This window comes from Drosophila eugracilis, unplaced genomic scaffold (genome assembly GCF_018153835.1).
Source record: "Drosophila eugracilis isolate 14026-0451.02 unplaced genomic scaffold, ASM1815383v1 contig_90, whole genome shotgun sequence".
NCBI lineage: Eukaryota > Metazoa > Arthropoda > Insecta > Diptera > Drosophilidae > Drosophila > Drosophila eugracilis.
Window position 1 is genome coordinate 2,624,714 of NW_024573812.1, and position 21,320 is coordinate 2,646,033.

General features: G+C 45.5%; 6 protein-coding genes across 11 annotated transcripts; 2 read left to right on the plus strand and 4 right to left on the minus strand.

Annotated features, from left to right (window-relative positions):
* Positions 1–84: 84 nt before the first annotated feature.
* LOC108112827 (ATP-citrate synthase) lies at positions 85–7,633 on the minus strand. 4 transcript variants are annotated; one of them, XM_017223134.1, is made up of 9 exons: positions 7,529–7,633; positions 6,266–6,431; positions 4,325–4,510; positions 3,537–4,263; positions 3,155–3,478; positions 2,446–2,593; positions 1,142–2,375; positions 739–1,079; positions 85–673 (listed from the first exon to the last, which is right to left on the minus strand). In XM_017223134.1, exons 2-9 carry the CDS (start codon positions 6,422–6,424, stop codon positions 505–507), a joined length of 3,288 nt encoding a protein of 1,095 aa, XP_017078623.1. In that variant the 5' UTR covers positions 6,425–6,431; positions 7,529–7,633; the 3' UTR covers positions 85–504. The 4 variants fall into 4 exon arrangements, with proteins under 4 accessions (XP_017078623.1, XP_017078622.1, XP_017078620.1 ...); XM_017223133.1 differs by having other exon boundaries at positions 2,446–2,596; XM_017223131.1 differs by having other exon boundaries at positions 2,446–2,644.
* Positions 7,634–8,190: 557 nt separating this feature from the next.
* LOC108112785 (transmembrane protein 131 homolog) lies at positions 8,191–13,332 on the plus strand. 2 transcript variants are annotated; one of them, XM_017223064.1, is made up of 4 exons: positions 8,191–8,940; positions 8,996–11,912; positions 11,973–12,686; positions 12,742–13,332. In XM_017223064.1, the coding sequence occupies exons 1-4, from the start codon at positions 8,362–8,364 to the stop codon at positions 13,179–13,181; spliced, it is 4,650 nt and encodes a 1,549-aa protein (XP_017078553.1). In that variant the 5' UTR covers positions 8,191–8,361; the 3' UTR covers positions 13,182–13,332. The 2 variants fall into 2 exon arrangements, with proteins under 2 accessions (XP_017078553.1, XP_017078552.1); XM_017223063.1 differs by having other exon boundaries at positions 8,996–12,686.
* LOC108112789 (ubiquitin-fold modifier-conjugating enzyme 1) lies at positions 13,324–14,108 on the minus strand. Its single transcript, XM_017223070.2, has 3 exons — positions 13,884–14,108; positions 13,521–13,820; positions 13,324–13,457 (listed from the first exon to the last, which is right to left on the minus strand). The coding sequence occupies exons 1-3, from the start codon at positions 14,004–14,006 to the stop codon at positions 13,386–13,388; spliced, it is 495 nt and encodes a 164-aa protein (XP_017078559.1). The 5' UTR covers positions 14,007–14,108; the 3' UTR covers positions 13,324–13,385.
* Positions 14,109–14,577: 469 nt separating this feature from the next.
* LOC108112787 (monocarboxylate transporter 13) lies at positions 14,578–20,105 on the plus strand. Of its 2 annotated transcripts, none has more exons than XM_017223068.2 (4): positions 14,578–14,742; positions 18,243–18,358; positions 18,426–18,899; positions 18,955–20,105. In XM_017223068.2, the coding sequence occupies exons 2-4, from the start codon at positions 18,281–18,283 to the stop codon at positions 19,825–19,827; spliced, it is 1,425 nt and encodes a 474-aa protein (XP_017078557.1). In that variant the 5' UTR covers positions 14,578–14,742; positions 18,243–18,280; the 3' UTR covers positions 19,828–20,105. The 2 variants fall into 2 exon arrangements, with proteins under 2 accessions (XP_017078557.1, XP_017078556.1); XM_017223067.2 differs by lacking the exon at positions 14,578–14,742 and adding an exon at positions 17,969–18,129.
* LOC108112786 (transcription factor grauzone) lies at positions 15,683–17,827 on the minus strand. The gene is made up of 4 exons (XM_017223065.2): positions 17,508–17,827; positions 16,504–17,450; positions 16,068–16,449; positions 15,683–16,010 (listed from the first exon to the last, which is right to left on the minus strand). The coding sequence occupies exons 1-4, from the start codon at positions 17,625–17,627 to the stop codon at positions 15,729–15,731; spliced, it is 1,731 nt and encodes a 576-aa protein (XP_017078554.2). The 5' UTR covers positions 17,628–17,827; the 3' UTR covers positions 15,683–15,728.
* Positions 20,102–21,202, minus strand: LOC108112788 (proteasome subunit beta type-6). The gene is made up of 3 exons (XM_017223069.1): positions 21,039–21,202; positions 20,507–20,981; positions 20,102–20,341 (listed from the first exon to the last, which is right to left on the minus strand). Exons 1-3 carry the CDS (start codon positions 21,081–21,083, stop codon positions 20,187–20,189), a joined length of 675 nt encoding a protein of 224 aa, XP_017078558.1. The 5' UTR covers positions 21,084–21,202; the 3' UTR covers positions 20,102–20,186.
* Between the last annotated feature and the right edge of the window lie 118 nt (positions 21,203–21,320).

Here is a 21,320-nt window from a genome sequence, read left to right on the forward strand (position 1 = left end):
TGCAGTGTCCGTTTCTCTTTGAGATGCTGGCGAAAGGAGTGTGGGATTCAAATAATAAGCAGTAAAAGAGCGGTAAAAATAAAATTAAGCTTTTGCAACAATTTATTCTCTTGTTGGCTAGACAAATGTGAGCATCCAAACTAAAGTATAAAAGTATCAAATAGTGTTATGTTTTGGGTACTGTTGTGTTGTGCGACTCAGAGCACTAGATTTCACTAGGTCTAGATTCCAAAACCCCTACGGGCTCTGAGACACGCACCGCTTACAAAAACAACGAGGGCAATGATGGTAACTTAAGAACTTTAAATGCAGGTTAAGTGAGAGGGGAAGGGAACTGGGGAGAGGCACATGCGCGGATAGACCGGGATGGATCCTTCCAACCAGTGGAGCGGTGACCTCCTTGCCTAACATCATACATCTGTGCTTAACTACAACAACTTCCGAATAATATATATGCTGTATATACGTAAATATATAACATCGACGCGACTCGTTCTGCACGCCTTAGTTGTACTGCTCGGGAATGACGTATGAGATGTCGTCCCACGGGTGACGGTACAGGCCCTGTTTGAGACGTTTCTGATCCATGTAGTGACCAATAAATCCTATGCTGCGACCCAGAACGAATAGAGAGTTGATGGCGCCAACATTGATGTACTCTTGCGCTTCCTCACTGAAATTAAAATGGAGTGTGTAAGTTTTTGGATTTTTATGTCACCTCCAGAGTCATCTGCTCACCTGGTAAATGAGCCGCTGTTGCGCAGCATGTCCACGAATGCGGTGGCTATCACGCCATCAACATTGAGGATAAGATTCGGTTTCTTGTTAGTAGTGATCTTTTCTACCTCCAGGGCGTATTTAAGAAGGGGACACGCTGGGAAATTCTCCAGCACGAATTCCTTAATGATTTTTACTCGCACATCTGGGTTGTTAATGGACTTTACTCGGTGGCCAATACCCAAGATAAGTTTGCCCTCCTTGCGCATCTTATTCACGAACTCCATGGGGTGCAGGTTGGTATCGTACGCCTCAGAGAACTGTCGGGCCGACCCATCCAGAGCACCTCCAAATCGATCGCCCTGTAAGGAAATTTCATATAAAGTTGCGGACAGGAATGTTTAAGCTAATCAGGTTATCTTACGATAGTTAGCAGACCGCTGACGACTGAAGACACCAGGTCCTTGCCAGCACGAGCACACACAATGGTGTTGTGAGCTCCCGAAACGGCGGGTCCATGATCGGCAGTGACCATCAGACACATCTCGAAGAACTTGCACACGTAGGAAGGCAGGCAACGCTGGAACCACAGCAGCGAGATGACACCGCCAATACCGACATCCTTGCTGAGCACTTCGCTGATTGGCATTCCAGCATAGATCAGCTCTTGGCCTCGCTCGTCGCAGATTGACGTCATGAAGGAAGCAGGCTTGCGGATAAGACCCAGCTCACGAGCCCAAGAGTAATCCATAGGTACGGTTGGCGGCGGCACCTCCTCCTTGGGCACCACACGACCAGTCTTCACCAGCTCGCTATATACGTGATGGATGAGCTCGCCCAATGTATCGAACGAATCTGGAACGTAGGCGCCGGCATCCCGCAGACCCTTGTTCTTAGCTGTAGCTGTCTCACGATCGGAATTCGCGCAGGATCCGGCATGGCCAAACTGCACTTCGGAAGTAAACATACTAGCGCAGGTTCCAATACACCATGCCACCAGCGGCTTGGTAATGCGCCCGTCCTTTAGAGCGGCGCACACTTCGTACTCTTCGGTGCCACCAACTTCTCCAAGCAGAACGATCAGCTTGGTCTCTGGATCAGCTTGATACCGCAGAATATGGTCCATAAAAGTGGAGCCTGGATAGCGATCGCCTCCAATGGCAATGCCCTCGATAACGCCGTCGGTTGCCTTAGAAATTATGTTATTCAGTTCGTTAGACATTCCTCCGGAACGGGAAACATACGCCACACTGCCTGGACGGTACAATTTCGAGTGCAGGATGTTGTCCAGCATACCGCCAGTGTTGCCAATCTTGAAGCAACCGGGCTTTACACCTCCAACGGTAGCAGGTCCAATGATGGCAACTCCTTTCTTGTCCGCTTCAATGATCAGCTTACGGGTCATGTTCTCAGGAATTCCCTCGGCGATAATAGCTACGGTCCGGATTTGGGGAAAGTCAAGCACCTCAAGCGTAGACTCGTAAGCGCTGCGCATGGAAGCGAAGTTGACCATAACGTCGACATCCTTGTGCTTATGGATGGCATCGGACATTTTCTTGTAGACGGGAATGAGGATTTCCTTGTGTCCCCAGTAGTACTTCTGCTTGTGATCGCCGGTGAAGGGGTATACCATTGCCACCACAGAAGGCTCGTCGCGTCTAAAAAATGAAAAGATAAGTATTTTACAGGATTTATTCCTTCCACTATTTGGACAAAACTATGATTTACCTGCAGATGAAGTCAAAGTCGAGCATCGACTGCACTGCCCGCTGCTGCATGCCCCATACAATCGCTTTGGTGGTGTTGGAAAAGAACTTTCGGTTCACGCTCGATCCATTACGCTGAGCACCGGCGATGCTTGCGCTGTCGCCCTCATCTGCTGAGATAGGTGGTAGTTTAATCGGTTTAGCTGCGGTCGGGCTCAGGGCTATCCCAAATGGAACGAGTCGAGAGACGAGATCGATGTCGGGAATCGATTGTATGATGATGGAGGAGCAGAGAGCGAGATCAGGACGTGTAGAAGATTGACAAACCAGTACGAAACACAAACATAAACATTACACGAACACGGGGTTATGAGGGATCAGTTCGGGTGCAGATCGGTTGGCCAAACGAGCATTTCAAATTGGTATTTGATTTCGATTAGTTAATAATTTGGTGAAGGATTATGTGGATATATATATTTTTGTTTTTTGGTGAGTGTGGCGACAAGATTCGTTGTCATTGTAGTCGAGGGCGAGCAATGCAAACATACAAAATACAGAGAGAGAAAAGAGAAAGATCAGATAAGTGAGGTCGGTCGATGCGTTGCAATCCTTAGCGGGGATACAAACATTTAACTAAATTACAACTTAAATGGATTAGTGAGATCCCTGGTTATCCATAAATAAACTCATAAAACACCCATCTACATCACAATCCATTCTACACTACTTACCGGAACCGGAGGTCAAAGCCTCGGTGGCATCGCTGGCTGACTTGAGATCCGCTTGGGCCTGCTGTCCACCGGGCAGCAGGAAGTTGGCCGTCGAGAACTCAACGCTGGCCACTTGGGGAATGGGCCGCTTGCCCAGTGCCATTCCACAAATAGCGGTCATGTGGGTCTCGGGTCCAAAGACGTGGAGTGGGATACCCAGGGTGCTGCCAAAGTCGCGCATCCTCCGGAGACCCTCCTGATAGTTGGGCCCAGCGCGTCGAACAAAGATAGATACATTGTGCTCCACCAGCTTTGGCTGGAATTCGCGCAGGGCGGTGATGATACCTGTACAGACAATAAATTTTAGATTGATTGTTGATAAGATAAGAAAACTTTGTCTCACCTTGGAAGGTCGACGCCACATTGGTAAAGTTGGCAATGCCACCTCCTGTAATCAGCACCTTGCCATCTGGATGCTTTGGCGAGGAGGTCATTAGGTTGAGAATCGTCTTGGCGTACTCGTAAGTCTGCTGCTCCGAAGGAGCTCCACTGTATTCTCCATAGTTGGCCAGCTCAGAGGCTCCACCCAAATCGCAAATGGTGTCCGAGTATATGACACTGGCACCACCGCCAGCAACCATTGTCCATATGCGTCCGTTACGATTAAGGATGGTCAGCTTGAGCGAAGCTCCGCTCTTGGCGTCTAGATCGGCGATGTACGCCTCCTCGGGGTAGGCATCACGTCCGAATGGAGGTGGGTAGTCAATTTCACCCCACTTGGGACGACATATAAAGTCAGCGGTCGAGTCCAGCTTGGCCGCTAAATCCAAGATGTACAGATTGTCGGCTGTCACCACCAGAGGGTTGATCTCGAGATATGTGAAGTATAGGTCAACATAAGTCGTGTACAAAGCGCTAATAAACTTGGCAATGCGATCCTTGGTGCTAGCGTCCTTGACTTCCTTTAAAAGTTTGCTCTTGACATCAGCTAGCGACAGAGCTGAATTCACAGGGACATCTAATTTCACGGCCTTAGAATCCACATCACCAATATCCACGCCACCTTGGTGGTAAAACAGGATGGTGTCAGCTGCGCGATGTGAGTAAATGCACACATACATCTCCTCAGCCTAATATATTACATATTAAAATTACATATATATTTTTACAAAGAAACCATTGATAACTCACATCAGTATGCGGCACGAAAGGCTCAATGATAAAGTTCCGCAGCTTGCCGACGGCATTTCCTATCTTCTGGTCCTTGTTGAGACGTTCACCAATCCACTGCTTCACCTGCTCGAAGTTCTTCTTAACACCAATCAATCCAAGCTTTCCACGGCGCTTGATGAGTTGATCGGGCTTGACCACCAGAGGCTGCAACAAAGGAAAGGACAGTGCTAATTAAATGTTTTTTAAATATACATATAATAGTATAAGCGACAAATCGTTGAACTAAAGCCTTCTGAGCTGGGCGTCAGCAAAAAGCCGGTTCCAACGATCAGCATCTGTCAGCAAGATCAGCCGATAACACCAGGGGTCGTTCCCGCGTCATTGGCAATGACAATGCCAGCGCTCGTACCCTTACCCGAACTTGTACTTGTGCCCACACAAAAACACATCTCATATGCTTATTAGAAGATCGTACGAGTGTAAATTGAGCAAACAGTCCGAGTACAAAATGTCATTCGAGTTGCCAGGCGATCTTTGTAGTGTAATTATAGCCGAAAAAGATCTCTTCAGCGAAGTTTTTTTAACTTATTTAATAAATTATAAATTTGTACCTTTAAAGTTTTAATTTATAAAATAAAAAAACTCCTAAAATTTCCGGTTTTTCCAAGAGCAAACATTAAAATAGTATAATTTAATTATACAAATGAGAGTAAATTAATTTTTGTATGTCAATAATAAAAGAAAAAAACATCTGAATTAAAGCGTATATACCTTAAATATACTACCGTGCATTGTTATTGTTTGCTTTTTATTGTGAATTAAGACTAGAAGTGAGTGTTTACCCATCGCTCTTCAGAGAGGTAAACAATGGGGATTCTTTAGAAAATACAATCACTAAGTTATTATTATTATTTGGCAGCTTTTAACGAAAAGAATTTGCCCTGACATTTAGTTCACACATTTAAGATAAGAATCGAAGTATTTTTAAAATATGAAATACTTTTTTCTTAAGTGATAGTGAACCCAAAGTCTGAGATAAGATTATAATTTTTTGATCATAATATTGGTTTATTCCCCAAAAAAGTAAAACCCCAATACTCCAATGGGATTTTAACAATTTCCCACTTATTGGATTTCCACCTAACAAATTCCCCTTTAGGTTGGGTAAACAATTGGGACGCTCCCTCTATAATCAACAAATAATTCAAAGATAAGATTTCAACATCTTTGGTTTCCATGGTATACTATCTTCTTCTAGCCACTGTAGCTAGTTGGATTTATAAAAAAAAAACATTTCACTTCGCAAAACTGCAAGATAAGACCAATAAATTAAAACGCGCCAAAATCAACAAATATTTTAACGATAAGATTTTGAATACTTGGATTTCAGTGATAGAGGTTTTTCTGCAAAAACATGACATATTAGCTTTCCCGAATTGCCCACTCAACCTCAACAATAAACCGTCACCCTCTAGATAAGTACATGGCTACAGTCAAATTTTCCACTATCGATCGGAAGGTCAATCAGAGATAGGTGCGTGATCGAGAATCCCAATCTCCACGCACGCTTATCGTGTTCACAAATGAGGTGAGCCTGATCCACTAGCGGATAACCAATCGGGCCAAGACCACGCCATGCCACGCGACCTGCGACTGGGAGACCGGCTGTCTGATAAAAGAAAAACTAGAGTGCACCATCGGGTGAGCTGTTCGACTTAGCCTGCGTCCGTCTGTCTACGCCGCAGATTCCGACGAATAACTCGCACGACTGGCGCCCAAATAGCTCTTATCAAGAGTCGCGCTTAGTCATCCGCCGGCGGCGTGGTAGAGCGTCCACCACGAGGTCAAGTTCAATGACAATCCCGCCAAGCGTTTGTTGTCGCTGGCCCAATTGTTGTTTTTGCATATCGGCTGATTCGCAATCGGCGAGTTGCGTAGCTATTTTTAACTGGCACTCACCGTGGTCAGCAGCCAGGGCTGGTCGACTGCGAGCTTGGACCAATCTGTCGTAGAGTTCACTGTGGCAAAACGGCAGGTGGCCGCGCCTGCGCCGTGGGTGTTGAGATGACGGTTCAGGATGTCCTTGCCGGAGGCCTCCGTGATTGCTTTCGCCGACATGATGGAGCTGCAATTATAAAAGATTGAAGGAATATAGATTTTTATAGCATTCTTCAAAGACGAATAAAGGAGGTCTTGTGTTCGCGCGTACCGTTTGACTTTGCCTGTACTTTCAAACTTTGATTTTATTTACTTAGAATTGATTAGAGCGCGACTGTGTGCAGGTGCAATAGGTTTTGAGTTCGTTTCTAAGTGTGCGTGCTGGGCCTTAGCTTTGGGGAACCAAGCAATTAGTCAACCTGCACGTCGTCGGGTCTGGGAGTAAACTGAAATCGAATATGCGACAGCACCAGCCATGAAAATGAGCCAGCAACAGGCGTATTCTGATTTCGATTTCGTGGCGCTGCCTCGGCTTTAGCTTCGGCTTCGGGTTTTTAGAATTTCGGGTGATATGCATAGCTTTCGCTCTCTTCCAGTTACCCAGAGATTAGGGCTACAACGGGATCTCTATCTTACCCTGGACCATTAAGTGGGGGGAACTTATTTTGTTGGAACCGGTTATCATCATATCATTGCAACGAAACCCAAGCCCAGTTAGTCAGTGGGTCACATTAACTGAGGGCTCAACTTTCTCCAAAATACCTATAGAGCTAAGGCTACGTATAGTGCTCGCAAAACGGAAAAAACTTGGAATCTAATTCACAAAAAAGAGCACATTTTAAGGGGGCTGATGACTTTGCAAGTACCTACACACTCGATCTAATTTACATCTGGAAACGAAGTTCACGCCTTTCTGATGCGTATGGAAATTGGCTGGTGTGCTGGTGAAACTAAAAACTAAAACCGAAACCGAAAACTGGCGCTGCTCGAATGTTGTAAGCGGTGAAAGTGGGCAAAATCAATAAGGTTGTTGCATCACTGTTCGTGGGTCAAATAGCCATCAGTCTTCTCCACTATTTATTGAAAAACGTTTGCAGATTTTCGCATTAATAATTCTGCAAGACTGCGAAAATGTGTTGATATGTATGCGTGTGTTTGTATAGCAAGCGGAGCGATCTGTGCGAAATCTCTTCTGGTCATGTTTTCTGCTGCCCCAACTCTTCTTTTTTTAAATTCACACGACGGATATAGCCACGGAGGACTACCTAAGTCGGGGACACTCACTTTAATTAAATCAGCTTCACGACCTGCGATTAATTTTAACACGTAAACTAAACTGCAACTTTCTTTTGGTTTGTCGTTTCTTATAAACCTAGAGATGGTAAAATGCGCGATGGTCGAAACTCGATAACTGTTTCACTGTTTTCTCCTGGATACATGTCGATATGTGTTGTAAATAAAGCTTCAACAGCATACTTTTCGGCGCAATCATAAAAGGCATGGTGGTATACAGCAATATTAATATTTGGGAAGTTCATATACAGTACTTAAGCAATGCAGAGAGAATAAGAACTTTGAATAAAAGAATATGCTACGTGTAATATACTTTCTTATAGCTGGCAATTCATATAAGACTTTGTAATGATTAATGGGTAAACGATTTGGTTTATTAACATCAAAAATAATATATTTTCTTCCTAAAGTTCATCGATCTATGTAACCAAACAGTTACAGTATGATAGCAACATTGAGATTTCTAGTAGTTTAAAAAAAAATACTTTTAACATATCCGTTCTGAAAACATATAATAAATAATCAAATAACTATTACTGCACTCCCACCTGATGCTTCTTGATCTAGACTTATTTGATCTAATGGTATTTTTGTGGTATTTAAAAATAAACAGTTACTCAGTATTATCTTGAGCCGGATGGTTTGTTTTATCTGTTACTCGACGGTCACACCGAAAAGCGATAATAATTTTTGGCCAGCGATATTGGATAATATAAATAAAGCGCATCGCCAAGGAAACCTCGATCGAAATTAGCAGCTGGACAGAAAGTGGGCCAGCAGGAGCAGCGAACAGCCGCCCAAACACATACATAGAAACACACGCCATGCCCACACAAACCCAGCTGGGGCCGCTCCAGCGGCTATTCGCAGAACCCTTCCTGCTCATTCTGATCTTCCTGCTTACCCTGGGCGCCAGCGGCGAAAAGGTTCTGCAAGAGGGTTTTCTAGGGCTCCAGGAGCCACCAGTCCAAGACTTGGGCGAACTGCTGCGCGACCTTCGGCTCGTGCCGTCCCGCCTAGACTTTGGAACGTGGTCCGTCGGCCAGGCGCGTTCTCAAACGGTAACGCTGTTCAATCAGCACGCCAATCGAACGCTCCAGCTGAATGCGGTGGCAGGGCCAAGCCCGGCGTTCTACAGCAGCTTTCTGGGCACTAGGGAGGTGCCGCCACAGGGTAATACCACTTTCAGCGTGGTATTTCTGCCACGGCAACTGGGCGCCATTGCCGCCGACTTGCTCATCCATACCTCTTTCGGCCAGGCCGAATTGGCAGTACAAGGTGAGGGCAGCGAGTGTCCGTACCGCCTAAAGCCGTTGGTGGGTATCAAGGCGCCCATGAATGCGACGCTTACGCCGGAGATACATATGTACAATCCGCACGAACGGCCGTTGCAGATACTCGAGGTTAGCTGGTTTAAAAACTTGTAGTTCCAGAAATCATTATCACTCTTTCCCTCAGATATACAGCAGCGGTGGCGAATTCCAGTTGGAACTGCCTACCGGTGGTTCGGAAGGTCCACAAAATCTGTGGGAGATTCCGCCACACACTTTGAAGCCGGTCATAAGGATCTCTTTCCACGGCCGCACCGCTGGCAACCACAGCGCATACATACGGATCAAGATCGCCGAGCAGGAAATGGATCTTGGCCTGGAGAATGTCCTAGTTATTCCAGTCGAGTTCGAAATCTTGCCACGGCATTTTCCGTACGCCCGCAATCCGCTGGCGGACTTCGGCCGTGTGGCCACTTCAAATGTCCCTGATGCCCTGCAGTTCAAGTTGGATGTTCGGAACGATGATAGCCGCCTACTCTTCGGCACCTACCTTCGTCCGATTCCGGGTCTTTCATTTGACGCCAACAACACGAGTATCGTGTTGGATCCTAGAATGCTTGAAGGCAGCGAAATCATAAATGATCTACTGGTGATCAAAAGTAACCAGTCTAGTTCCAGTCCTGAGACAGATGAGTCATTCACAGTGCTGGTGAGAGCAGAGATCTTCCACGGAGGGCTTATTTTTGATGGAAACGTCACAAAGTTTGTAACCACCTCACCAGAAGGCGGAGAGGGTGCACCGCTGGAGATGAAGCGATCCCTAGTGGTGCGGAACAACTTCGCCATGCCTCTCCTTCTGTTCAACGTAAGCCTCACCGAGCCCGTTGACGAATCCATTTTAGAAGTAACCTTATTGGGCGATACCAGAATACAGCTTCAGCCAGGCGAATCCGTGGAACTGCTTCATCTGAACCTACTAAACGACCAGGTGCCGTTCAATTCCTTTTTGAAGATCGAAACGAACGTCACTGTCTTTAAGCTTCCGTTGGTCTCATGCAGTGGACGCCTACATGTGTCCACGCAGCCATTTGTGCTTAATTTTCGCCAGGAACCGCTGGAGGAAAAATCAAATAACCTGGAGCTAGATCTAGGCACTGTGCCATTTGCTGAGATGTCGCGCGACGGCTTCGTGATTTTACGCAACGATAACCCGGTGCCCGTAAAGATCACTAATTGGTTTTTCAAGCACCCAAAAACAGTTTACTCTCAGAGCACCTTTTTGGGATGTCGGGCCACGGGAAGCAGAGATCTTGTGAATGTCGATAACGAGACTAAGGGTTGGCATTTATGCACAGAACTTCGTGCCGGCGAAATCGCCGTATTTAAGGTGGCCATACAAACGTACGAAGCGGATGCCACGTCTGGAACCCTTAAGGTGTGGACACCGCACGAGGTAATTCGCGTGCGCGTCAAGTTTGAGGCCTCTGTTGGCCACTTGGAGATTGAACAGGAGCAGCTTAACTTTAAAAACTGTTTTCCCGGTAAAATGTGCACCGCAGTGCTAAGCATACGATCGAGTTTCACACATCCTGTGCACGTCAAAGGCATATCCTTTGCCCTTTCGGTAGGCCTGCGTTTCAAAGACTTTAACGCCAAGGGCACTACGATTGCCCCCCAAACTCTGACGAAGGTTGGGCGCATTTATTTCGAGCCGGCAGCTGTGTGTCGGAATCAGTGCTACATCAAGGAGTCCACGGATAATCTAGCCATCTTTCCCAATGTTCCAGGTGGAGGCGATGGAAACGGTGGCGTAATCAACAATAATCTCCTCTATGATGGAGTGGAGTTGAGACAACGCACTGAACTCTTTAGGCAATTGCGGCGCCAACTGTCATCCATGTCTTTAACGCTACATAGCGGGGAATTACCGCCTTTGGAGCTGGACTTTTCCATAACCATTGAGTGGCCAAAGCTGGTGCAGTTTCAACCAATTCCACCAACGCCGGCTATAGAAGTTGGCCAAGTGCAGCGCCAGTGGATCACGCTGACAAATCCATCCCAAAACCCGCTTCTGATCGATTACTTCCTTTCGGATCCGGCTTTTGCACGTCGCACACAATTATCCCTTCCACACGAGGTTATTGACGTGAGCTCTACGAGTTGCTATCTCACCGACAAGGAAGTTTTTTCCCTGCCAGATGCTGGAGATCCCATTTTGCTTCCAGGAGGTGCTAGTCTAAATATCCCCATCACCTTCAGCGCTCAGCTGCCAGAGAAGTACTGTACCCTGCTGCACGTGAGAAGCAATCTTACACTATATGAGGCAGTTTGGCTGCAGGCCCGTGCGGTACAGTCGCAGTTCCGGTTTGGAAATCGTCGACCGGGATCAGCATCGCCCTTACTGTTTGAAATGGCTACCGACCAATTTCTGGGCTGTAAGTCTGGGAACGGAGCAGTGGTAGCAACTCGTAGCTTTACGGCTCGAAATTCTGGTGTAATTCCCATGAGGATCGAAGGCTTCCTAATTGGCTCATTGCCATGTGAGGATTTTGGCTTCAAAGTGATGGACTGCGAAGGATTCGATCTTGGCGAAAACGAAACCAAAAAAGTGGAAATAGCTTTCAGCGCGGACTTTACTTCTTCGAGGGTAAAACGCTCCCTGACGTTGTTAACGAACCTCACTTACGACATAAGCTATCTTCTCCTTGCACAAATGCCTGCGGAAAGTGTGGAACTATGCGCCTCTCTTCTGGTAAGGCCTGCGTGGGAGTCCTCCTTAAAAAACGCCGCTCTTTTAGTGCTGATGGTCAGTTTTGGACTTGTTTTGGTAGCGGCAGTTTTTGATGCGAAAGCGATTATGGCTCAACAAAGTGCATATGATGCGGCCAGGAACAAAGGACCCTTGCAACCCACTTTTAATCTACGGAATATAGTGAAACTGCAGGCGGAAGAAACAGCAGCTAAGGCGGAGGCTATGCAGCAACAACAAAAGGCCAGAAATGGCCAACTTAAAGAACTACGCAAACGAAGTGTAGTTAACTCAACAACTAAGTCAAAGTCAAAGTCCTCCTGGTCACCATGGAGCATGGACATGAATGCGCTAAGTAAGCACCTTCAAAAATCAAAACCAAAGACAGTAGTAAACACTCCAGTTTTACCACCAGCTGCCGCGCCTCTACCAGAAGCAAAACCCGTAAAAAAACCGTCTACTCCATCGCCCCAGGCTGTCAGTTCAGTTCAAGTTCGACCCCAGAAAAAAGCAAAACCGACTGTAGTGCCCCTTGGGCTACCTAAACCAAAGCCGGAATCCGGAACTCCTATTGTAGAACAACTTGAAAAACCCTCGGCCAAATCGAGTCCCCCACAGCAGGAGAACATATCCCCCAAGCCCAATAAGACTCCTGAAGCACGCGTGCTTAAGGAACAGAACGGGTCGGTCAAGAAAATTGGTAAGACTCCAGGAAGAGAGCGGGAAAGAGAGCGCCGCAAGGACCAAAAGATGACAAACGGTTCAGGGACGGGAGTGGGATACAAAAAACCAGAACGGAAGCAGCGCCAAAAGCTAAACTTTGGGCTTACAACAAACAGCGCATCGCCACCAGCATCGCCAGATGCTCTCAAGAGCATAAGTACTTGGGAGACAAGCAGTGGGGTGTCCTTCAGGGATATGGTGACCTCACCATTTGCACTGCAGGCAACGCAATTTGCACCATCGGACCATGGCTTCGGTTGGAGTCATGGATCGACTTCGAGTGACCTCGGTCCAATTGGGGACAGCCGCAAGAACTCCACGCCACCAACGTTGCCATCGCCTTGGAAACCGCTTTCAGCTACGGACAGCAGTTCGTTGTTTGCCAACAGAATGACTCCAGTAGATGGTATGTAACACTAGAAATTTAAAGTTAAATTCCTAATATTCCCCTCCACAAACAGTTAACTACGAGCATAGGGAACGCGATGAGAATCAGTGGGAGCAGCGAAGCGACTTGGTCTTGCAGCAGCAGATAGTTCTTCAACAGTCCCAGCAACTGGAGATTCAGCCAAGGCAGCAGGAAAAGCTTTCGTATATGGGGGCTATGGACCCAAGCAACTGGTCCACTAACTGGTCACCTTTGGGATACTCTTCTTGGCCGGACACAACATCTAGCATGGGTGTTATTCGTCCTCCACCAGGCCTGGAGCAGAACGCACGGCAGACGCACAATAACCTTGCACAAGTTTCGGCCTCGGCGGGAGCGGCATCTGGAATTGGGCCTGCCGTTCCCGGTGAAAGCCTGCCTACGCAGTACGATCCATTCACCTCGCCCAGCTCAATCTGGTCCGATACATGGCGCCAGTCCTCGCAACGCAACAACCATAACCACATGAACTGAAGAAATAAGGAGCAAGCTCACTGATCAAACTGAATCAACCAAATGAAATTCTTACCACTTAGGAACTTAGGATACGCGACGATGGAGGAACGCTGAATGATCTTTTCCAATTTGACTTTTGACTAATAAACGCAAAGATAAATAACTTTCATATCAAACTTTGTTCATTTTTTTGTTGCCAGTAATTCCATATAATTAGGTTAGTTACTTTTCCTTGTATGTGATGATACCCTTCTCGATGAGGTCCGGAATCTCCACAGCCAGCCAAGGAGCAAGCTGTTAAAAAAGATAATTCATTGAGACATTTTTAAACTTGATTATTAAATGGAGAATACTTACACCTAGAGCCATAGCATGGGCAATTCCAAACTTAGGAACATTGCGTGCCCACAGGGGTTTAAAATGATCCGTCAGGCAAATCTTGCCACCACGGTACATCTTCGCTGTCTTGCCATCAAGCTCCGGAAGGGCGATTTCCGGCGCAGTTGTTGGGTACGTCACTGGAATGTCGAACTCCACGTCGAATTCGTATTTTAACAGGTTGTGCATGTACCAGCACTTTCCGAACCACTTGGTGCCCTCCTTGTTAGATTCTAGTCGGAACCAATCGCTGCCGGACTGTTTGTTATTCTCAACATACTGCAAATAAAAAAGGGCTACTGATATCTGTAGGGACCACTGGTTTATCTGTATTTGGGATACCTTAATCAACGCCTGGTACTCCTCCTTAAGTCTCTGCACCCAGACATCCTTTTCACGTGGCCCAGCGCGAGTCTGCAGCAAGGGAATGTTGCTCAGAGTTTTCCGAGTGCTGTCGTCCACCATTTTGTATGAAATATGGTCAAAATTAAGGAAAACGCAAAGGAAAACAAATGCGTTGAGTTGACACGTTCACGTTTGTGCTGGTGAAAGAGACAACTGCAACAGCTGAGCGAGGTGGGTGCAGACATAGGCGTAGTCGTATACTGCTTAAAGGGTTTGGTTTGTTGGCAAACACCTTATTCTAGGAGAAATCCCGAATTTCCATCATAATTGATTAAAGGATTACAATTTATTTATGGAAAAAAACATTATATTATAACCAAGCGTACTCTTCACCCCTATTATTACATGTATTTCAAACAAACTATTGAGTGTAGCAACTGCTGCTTGAATAATGTTCAAGAAAAATATATATGGTCATTAGTATTGTAATTTGAAGCTTACAATTGGCTGCAGTAAAATTACCTGCAAATTATTAACAAAAATGTAGTAATTTAATAAATCTGTAATCGATAGTCATCGATTCCTTGGCGCCAAACTACGTTGCGAAATAAAATCCCGCCATATAAACAGGAAATAGCCGATTTTGCATTGTTTTTGAGATCCCATTCACGAATATAAAGGCTGCTTGGACTGGCATACTGTTTAAACAATATTTGCTCGTCGCGCGATAAGCATCAAATCTAGAAGAGCCAAACCGGCACAGTGATAGTGTGAAATTAAACAAACAAAATCTTGAAAAGTAAACAGATTTGGCTCCAGTGACTCTTCAAATATTTAAAATACCTAATTACGACAAGTAAGTGTCAATCTTGATTCTTTCTTAATTTAGAAGATTAAGAACATGTGCAATAAAACCTTGCGAAATACAAAGAGTATAACATATATTTCTCTAGAAGTTAAAATAATTTCCACCAAGTTATTGCAAAATAAACGGTTACCTATTTTGACGCTTAATTACATCAATATTACGATTTTAAATATTATTATTAGATTCTAGCTTTTGATTTATTAAGATTACGATTGATTAGGAATTAAGATTATAAAATATTATCATTTAGAGAATAATTAAGGGTTGTTTTCGTTAAGCTCTGCGATTCGTTTTTCCAAGATTACATATAATAGTTTCCCATTTAAATATGAAAAAAATAGACTGGAAATCACTTAAAACCATAGGAACCACAATTAACGTAGGGAAGGTACAAAAAAGGTTAGAGATAGGGGCAGTGGTTGTCGACGAATTTTGTGGAGTGCAAAAAATTCCATTGGTAAATAAGATGTTACCAAAGAATGAAAAACAAACCACCAGAATTTGCTCGTCATTTCTATGGCACAGATTGAAGTCTTCTCAGAAGACTAGAATATGTACACACACGTCGATTGATGGTACCTTTGAACTGAGCATGATAATACCAATTCACTGATAAGGAAAAAATCCACTTTTTCTAACCGACTCAAACCAGTTTGCCCGTCTGCCTGAGCCTGGCATCGTGTCTTGATCGTCGTCAAAATAAGAGTATTAAAACTGAACCATGTGCTATATGCGTCTATATAAATTACCAGATTCGACCTTAATCGCTGATAACGCCGGCTCCGATGTCCGTTATACCAGTTCGCGATGATCAGGGTGCAGATGGACAAACCGGTTTTAGCTGGTTTATCCCATTAAAGCAGGGTTTTCAATTAAAGATCTTACAAATTGTTTACCCGGCTCATCCTTCTGATCACAACAATTGCCATACAGTGTCTCATTTGGTTTTTATTGGGTCAAAGGGTCGCCTAGAGCTAGCACTCTGCTCCAGGACTATTGGGTGTATCTATCGCCTTTGCTTCTACTAACGGGACTGTAGTAGGACAGTCCTGTCTTGTCTCAGTGGTTTTACGTACGCTAGCGGCTATGATTGTGTCCGATTTCCGAGAACGATTTATCCGTTGGTTGCGGATCTCCTCCCACTCCTTGCGGTGAACCTTTTTTCGGTGGGCATGCATGTTGGCATTTGAATTAAAAGTCTGTGGGCAGTGAGGACATGTGTATAAAACCTCACCCGTGTGAGTGGTCATGTGTTCCTGCAAAGAGGGTTATGAATAGCAGATAAAGTATATTATTAATATTCCTAAGGTTACCCTCAGCTCGTTCGGTCGCTTGAAGGCCTTCTCGCACATAGGACATTGATGACTACGCGCCGTATTGTGGGTGTACTTAATGTGGTGCTGGTGCGCCTGCAGACTCGGCGAGATCTTTAGGCAGAACTCACACTGCATCGGCTGCAGGTTTTCGGCAGTGTGCATCATTTTTATGTGGCGGGCCAGTCCGTACTTAGTAGTTAGCATAGAATCACACAAGTGGCACTTAATAGCAGCTTGTGGCGTTCCCGTGTGCTCTTCCATGTGCCTGACTAAAGCTGCGCGACCTCTAATGGATTTTCCACAGACATCACAGATCTTGGCATATAAATTCAAATGGACCAACTTCACGTGCTGCTGCATCGTATACTCAGTTGGAAATCTGAAGAATATAAATTTAGAAATTTGGGGACTTTAATATATTTTGGGCACTCACGTCTTTTCGCAGTGGGTGCACTTCACTTGACACTGCTCCCGAGGAATGTGCGTCAGCTTGTGGCGATCGCAGACGACGGAGCTGAAGAAGCTCTTAGAACAGTGTTCGCAACGGTAGAGGCGTCCTCGCGACTTAATTTCGTGCATCCGCATGTGTAGTTCTAGACTCCGGCGATGACCCATTACGCGTGCACATATGGAGCACTTAAAGAACTCAGGATCCTGATGGCGGCGCAAGTGATCGACAAGGATACCACGCTTAAAAAACTTGCGATTACAACACATAGAGTAACCGCGCTGCTTGTGTTCTTGTCTTACATGGATCAACATCTCAGAGAAACCTTCCATGGGCGAACTACAAATGTGGCACTGGACCTTATAATGTTCACGGATATATTCGTTAAACTCTTGTGACTTTTTAATGTTGGGAAGGCCGGTTTTTTTTGGTCGTTCCGGCAGTCGAACACGCCCACGACCCCTTGGTCTGCCGCGTGTTTTTTTTTTTCTAATCTTGAGCTGGGCTTTTTTGTTTTGCTTGTCATCTACCTCTTGGTCTCCGCTGATACATTCGTCCTCGAGGAAATCATGTTCTTCCTGATCCTCCAGCACATCAGCAATTGTTAAATCTGCCTCCGGGTACTCGATTTTTATTTCATTTAGGTTAATTTGCTCCAGCACATGCTTTAATTCCTCGTTGTCATTCTGTGGAACGGCCTTGCGGGGACGTCCTCTTCGACGCTTTACGGCAGCGGCAACGCTCTCAACTTGCTCGCTCTTTACCAAGTGTCCTTCAATTGCGGAAGTATCCACTTCTGGGAAGGGTGCATTCTCCACAACCTTTTGCTCCAGAGTCTTGTGGGCCTGCTCCACACTCAAGTAAAAGTTGTGAAAGAGCAACAGCTGACCCCAGCAACTACCGCACACATATCCACTGCATGAGCCAGGAATCTGTGGGGAGTTCTTGGTAATACAATCCAAATTAAAATATATCAGTGGTTTGTTTACCTGAAGCCAGAAATGTTTCTCGATCATGCAACGCAGTCCCAATGAATCAGCCTCCTCCGACGCGAATTCTATGTTTCCGTCTGCGCCATCCGTGCACTGGGTGCACAGAAAGCAAGGCATAATGTCGCCTGTAAATACACGAAATGCTTTAAAATGCGCTTTATTTTAGAAATAAAAGCTGATGGATTCACAGCTGATTGGTACCATCACTAGCGGCTATCGATAGACCAACCGCGGATAATGAGACCGTTATGCGTTTGTTTAAATGCCCACAGCGTAATTGGTTGTTTTGGTTATAGATTTTTTTTTTAAATTTATTTTTATTCGCTTTAAATCGCTGTTAAACATTGTGAGTAAAAGATGAAATAGTCAAAACAATTCAAAATACAAATGTTTCACATCCTATTGGTAGTTTGATTTACAATTGTATTAATGCGCAGTTTTGGAGAGAAACATTTTATTTCATTCACACTCAGGTCATACTGTCACAAAGTTTTGCGACTTTGGGATTAATTTATTTTAATTTAGTCTCTAATTCGGCTTAATTTGTTAATTTGTTTACGAAATGGCCACGCAGTTTGAAAAAAACATTGAGACGAGCCGTTCACATCGTCTCCTATGTGTAAGTCAAATCTACTTGCTTATCGGGACGCACATGTCGACACCTGACTTTAGAAACCATAAACAAAAACAAATGTACTAACGGCTCACTTATCTTTGCTCGCTTATTTCCAGCCAGCTTAATCTCTTTGAGAAGTCCGAAGAGCACGGAGATGGAGGTACAGACAAGTCGCGTTGTCCCCGATGGCGGCTACGGATGGATTGTTGTGGCCGCCGTGGCCTTGATCAATGTATGTGGTGATTACTACTTATAGGAATCACATATTAATATATTTTTGTATTATACCCTATTCACAGATGACCAATCAGTCCATTCTGTCTGTATTCGGCCAACTATTTGTGGGGGAACTCCAGAAGCTGCAGGAGGACACCTTTACGGCGGCTTTGATCACCAATTTAAACAGCCTGGCTCTAAACTTTTCAGGCCTCTTTATTGGACCCGCCATCAAAAGCTTCAAGGCAAGAAATGTGGCCGCCTCAGGCTGTGTCCTAGTCTCCTTAGGTTTAGCTCTTTGCGCATTTGCTACTGAGAGCTGGCACTTTATTGTGGGCTACAGTTTTTTCGTGGGCTTCGGATTGGGCCTCATCTCACCCTCTACATTCATGGCAATCAACTCGTACTTTACCAGCAAGCGAGGAAGGGCGGTGGGTGTGTCCCTAGCTGGTGCTGGTCTTGGCCAGGTGCTTATACCTCATTTAGTGCGTTACCTATTGGAAAACTACGGTTTTCGATATGCAGTTCTAGCCATGTCCTCTCTGTCACTACTTGGAGTAAGTTTAGAATAGACTATTCTTTAACCAATACTTATTGCTATTAAATTTCCAGCTTTTCGGTGCTGCTTTCCTAAAACCACTAAATCCGCCTGCTAAGCACAACAATCGCAAACACATTCGGCTTCTGGCGGAAACGGATGGCGAGAAAAGGCAATCTAGTCCCCTCCAAGTGGTGATTGTTCCTTCTAGCCAAAGCAAGTACGACGCTAGTCTACCAAAGACAAATACTCTGTGTAGCCGAATGGGAGAACGTCTAGTTCAGGCCATGGATCTGGAACTGCTAAAGGATCTGGTTTTCTGGAGCATCATAGTGGGCATGGCCCTAGTCTACACGGCCACAATTAACTTTACGATGATCTTTCCTGGATTTCTTGCACAGACAGCGAAACTGAACAGCCAGCTGGTGGCCTTCTGCATGTCTGTTGTAGCAGGAGCCGATATCGTGTGCCGGCTTCTTTTACCCATCATAACCGATTATTTGAGAATACCCTATCGCGTTGTATTCCTCATCGGCATCGCAGGACTCTTTGTCGCTCGTTGTGTGCTAGCCGAGAACCCAGAGCTACCCATCATCATTACAATGTCTGTGCTGACGGGTATAATGAAGTCAGCCACTGTGATTAACAACAATCTCACTATATCAGCGCATTGTCGTTCTGAAAAACTGGCAGGCGGTTTGGGACTAAGCATGATGTCTAAAGGAGTGATTGTAATCACAGTGGGCCAGGTGCTGGGATGGGTGCGGGATTTCGCTGACTCCTACTTGATCTGTCTGTACGTTCAGGGAGCGATTCTGCTGCTGGTTGTTTTGGTTTGGACCCCGGAGATCTTGTACCGCCACCGCAGGCAAAGACGTTCTACCACCAAGTCCATGGAGACACAGACTGTTGACGCAGCCGAAGAGGTGACCAAACTCCATTCTTAAAACGCTGTTAACTGGTCTGGTCTGGATTAGTGTTTAAGCGAGGGAGTTTTGTATTGACTGTCATGTGATAGGCGGCAGAATGGGTTCCCTGGAGGGAACCTTAGAACCCGCCGCAGTAGTTATCTGGGTTGTGAGAAAGGACCAGTGCCAGGAACAACACTATTTGTATAACTATGCATCTTAGGATAAGGTTTTCGATTATTTATTGCCATTTAACTCTTAGAGACTTATCTTTTGTACCGCCTGAAGAGCCAAAATACACATTAACCAAGTATCCGTATTACAAAAACCAAGTTTATTACCATGAAGCGAGTTTGTAACTCTGCCTCTAATCGATCTTATTTGGGTATGCCTACTATTTATTCTGCGGACACAAAGCTGGGAGTACTAGAGACAGCGGATGCGCCCGATTCTGTGTTGTAGAAGATACGGCGTTCGATACCATCCTTGGTGATGATGCCGATGCGAACCACACCTCCTGAGCTGCCGTCGTGGTAAATGGCGTGTTGGACAGCTGTGGAAAGAGCAATGGTATCAGTTTTTGGGGACTTTTTATACATCTGTCTACTTTGTAATTTTTGAATAATTTGTTTAAACAAAAAACAAAATAAATTTTAAGCATCCCTACCATCTGAACTTTTAAATTTTAGGTACTGCTAATTAAAAATGGACTACCCACCCTTCTTGACGAATGAAACGCAGTCCTCCTTCTGCATGTTGGGGCGGTAGTGCTCCCTTACAAATCCATAGATAAAACTGGAGCCGGAGCCGCCGATGGTACACGATTCCCGTGTGAGCATGCCACCCAATGGAATGCTGTACACCTGGCCCCCACGTTGGGCATCCCAGCCAGCCACGATTATACCGGCGAGTAAGGACTCGCGGTAGCTATAGCAGTAGTTTCGGAATTCAGAGGCTGCCTCAAAGACCAGCGCATCTTTGTTGGTCTGGTTCTCGTGGTAGTTTAGAGAGTATGCCACAATGTCGGCAATGGCCTGGGTGTCGGCGGCGGAACCACTGCGGCAGCAGTAGACCTTATCCGTGATGCGGGTCAGCTTGTCAGTAACACGGTTGGCGACATATGCGCCCGAACTGGTGCGGGAGTCAGCTCCAATGACCACTCCGCCATCAAACTCCACGGCCATGATGGTGGTCTGTAAAGAATGGGGCTCTTAATAGATGGGCAAAAGAAGGGATTTAGATTTACTTACGCCAGTGCTGACCGGAGTATCGGTAAAGTCAAAGTCGGGAAGCATCTTGATCCTTAAATTTGTCACAATTCAATTTACAGTTGCTGTTTGTTAAAAAGCCGCACGAAATGACTGGCTTGTTTTCGACAGTGCTGCAAGTCAGCCCAGTTTTAGTGCTGGACAACAACCTAGCTATCGCCTATATCATCGATAACAGCCAAATTGATTATGATAATGGAAATTTAGTTGCTATCGATAAAAAGAGTATATAGCAACCCTGGTTTGGAACTTGGATAAACGTAT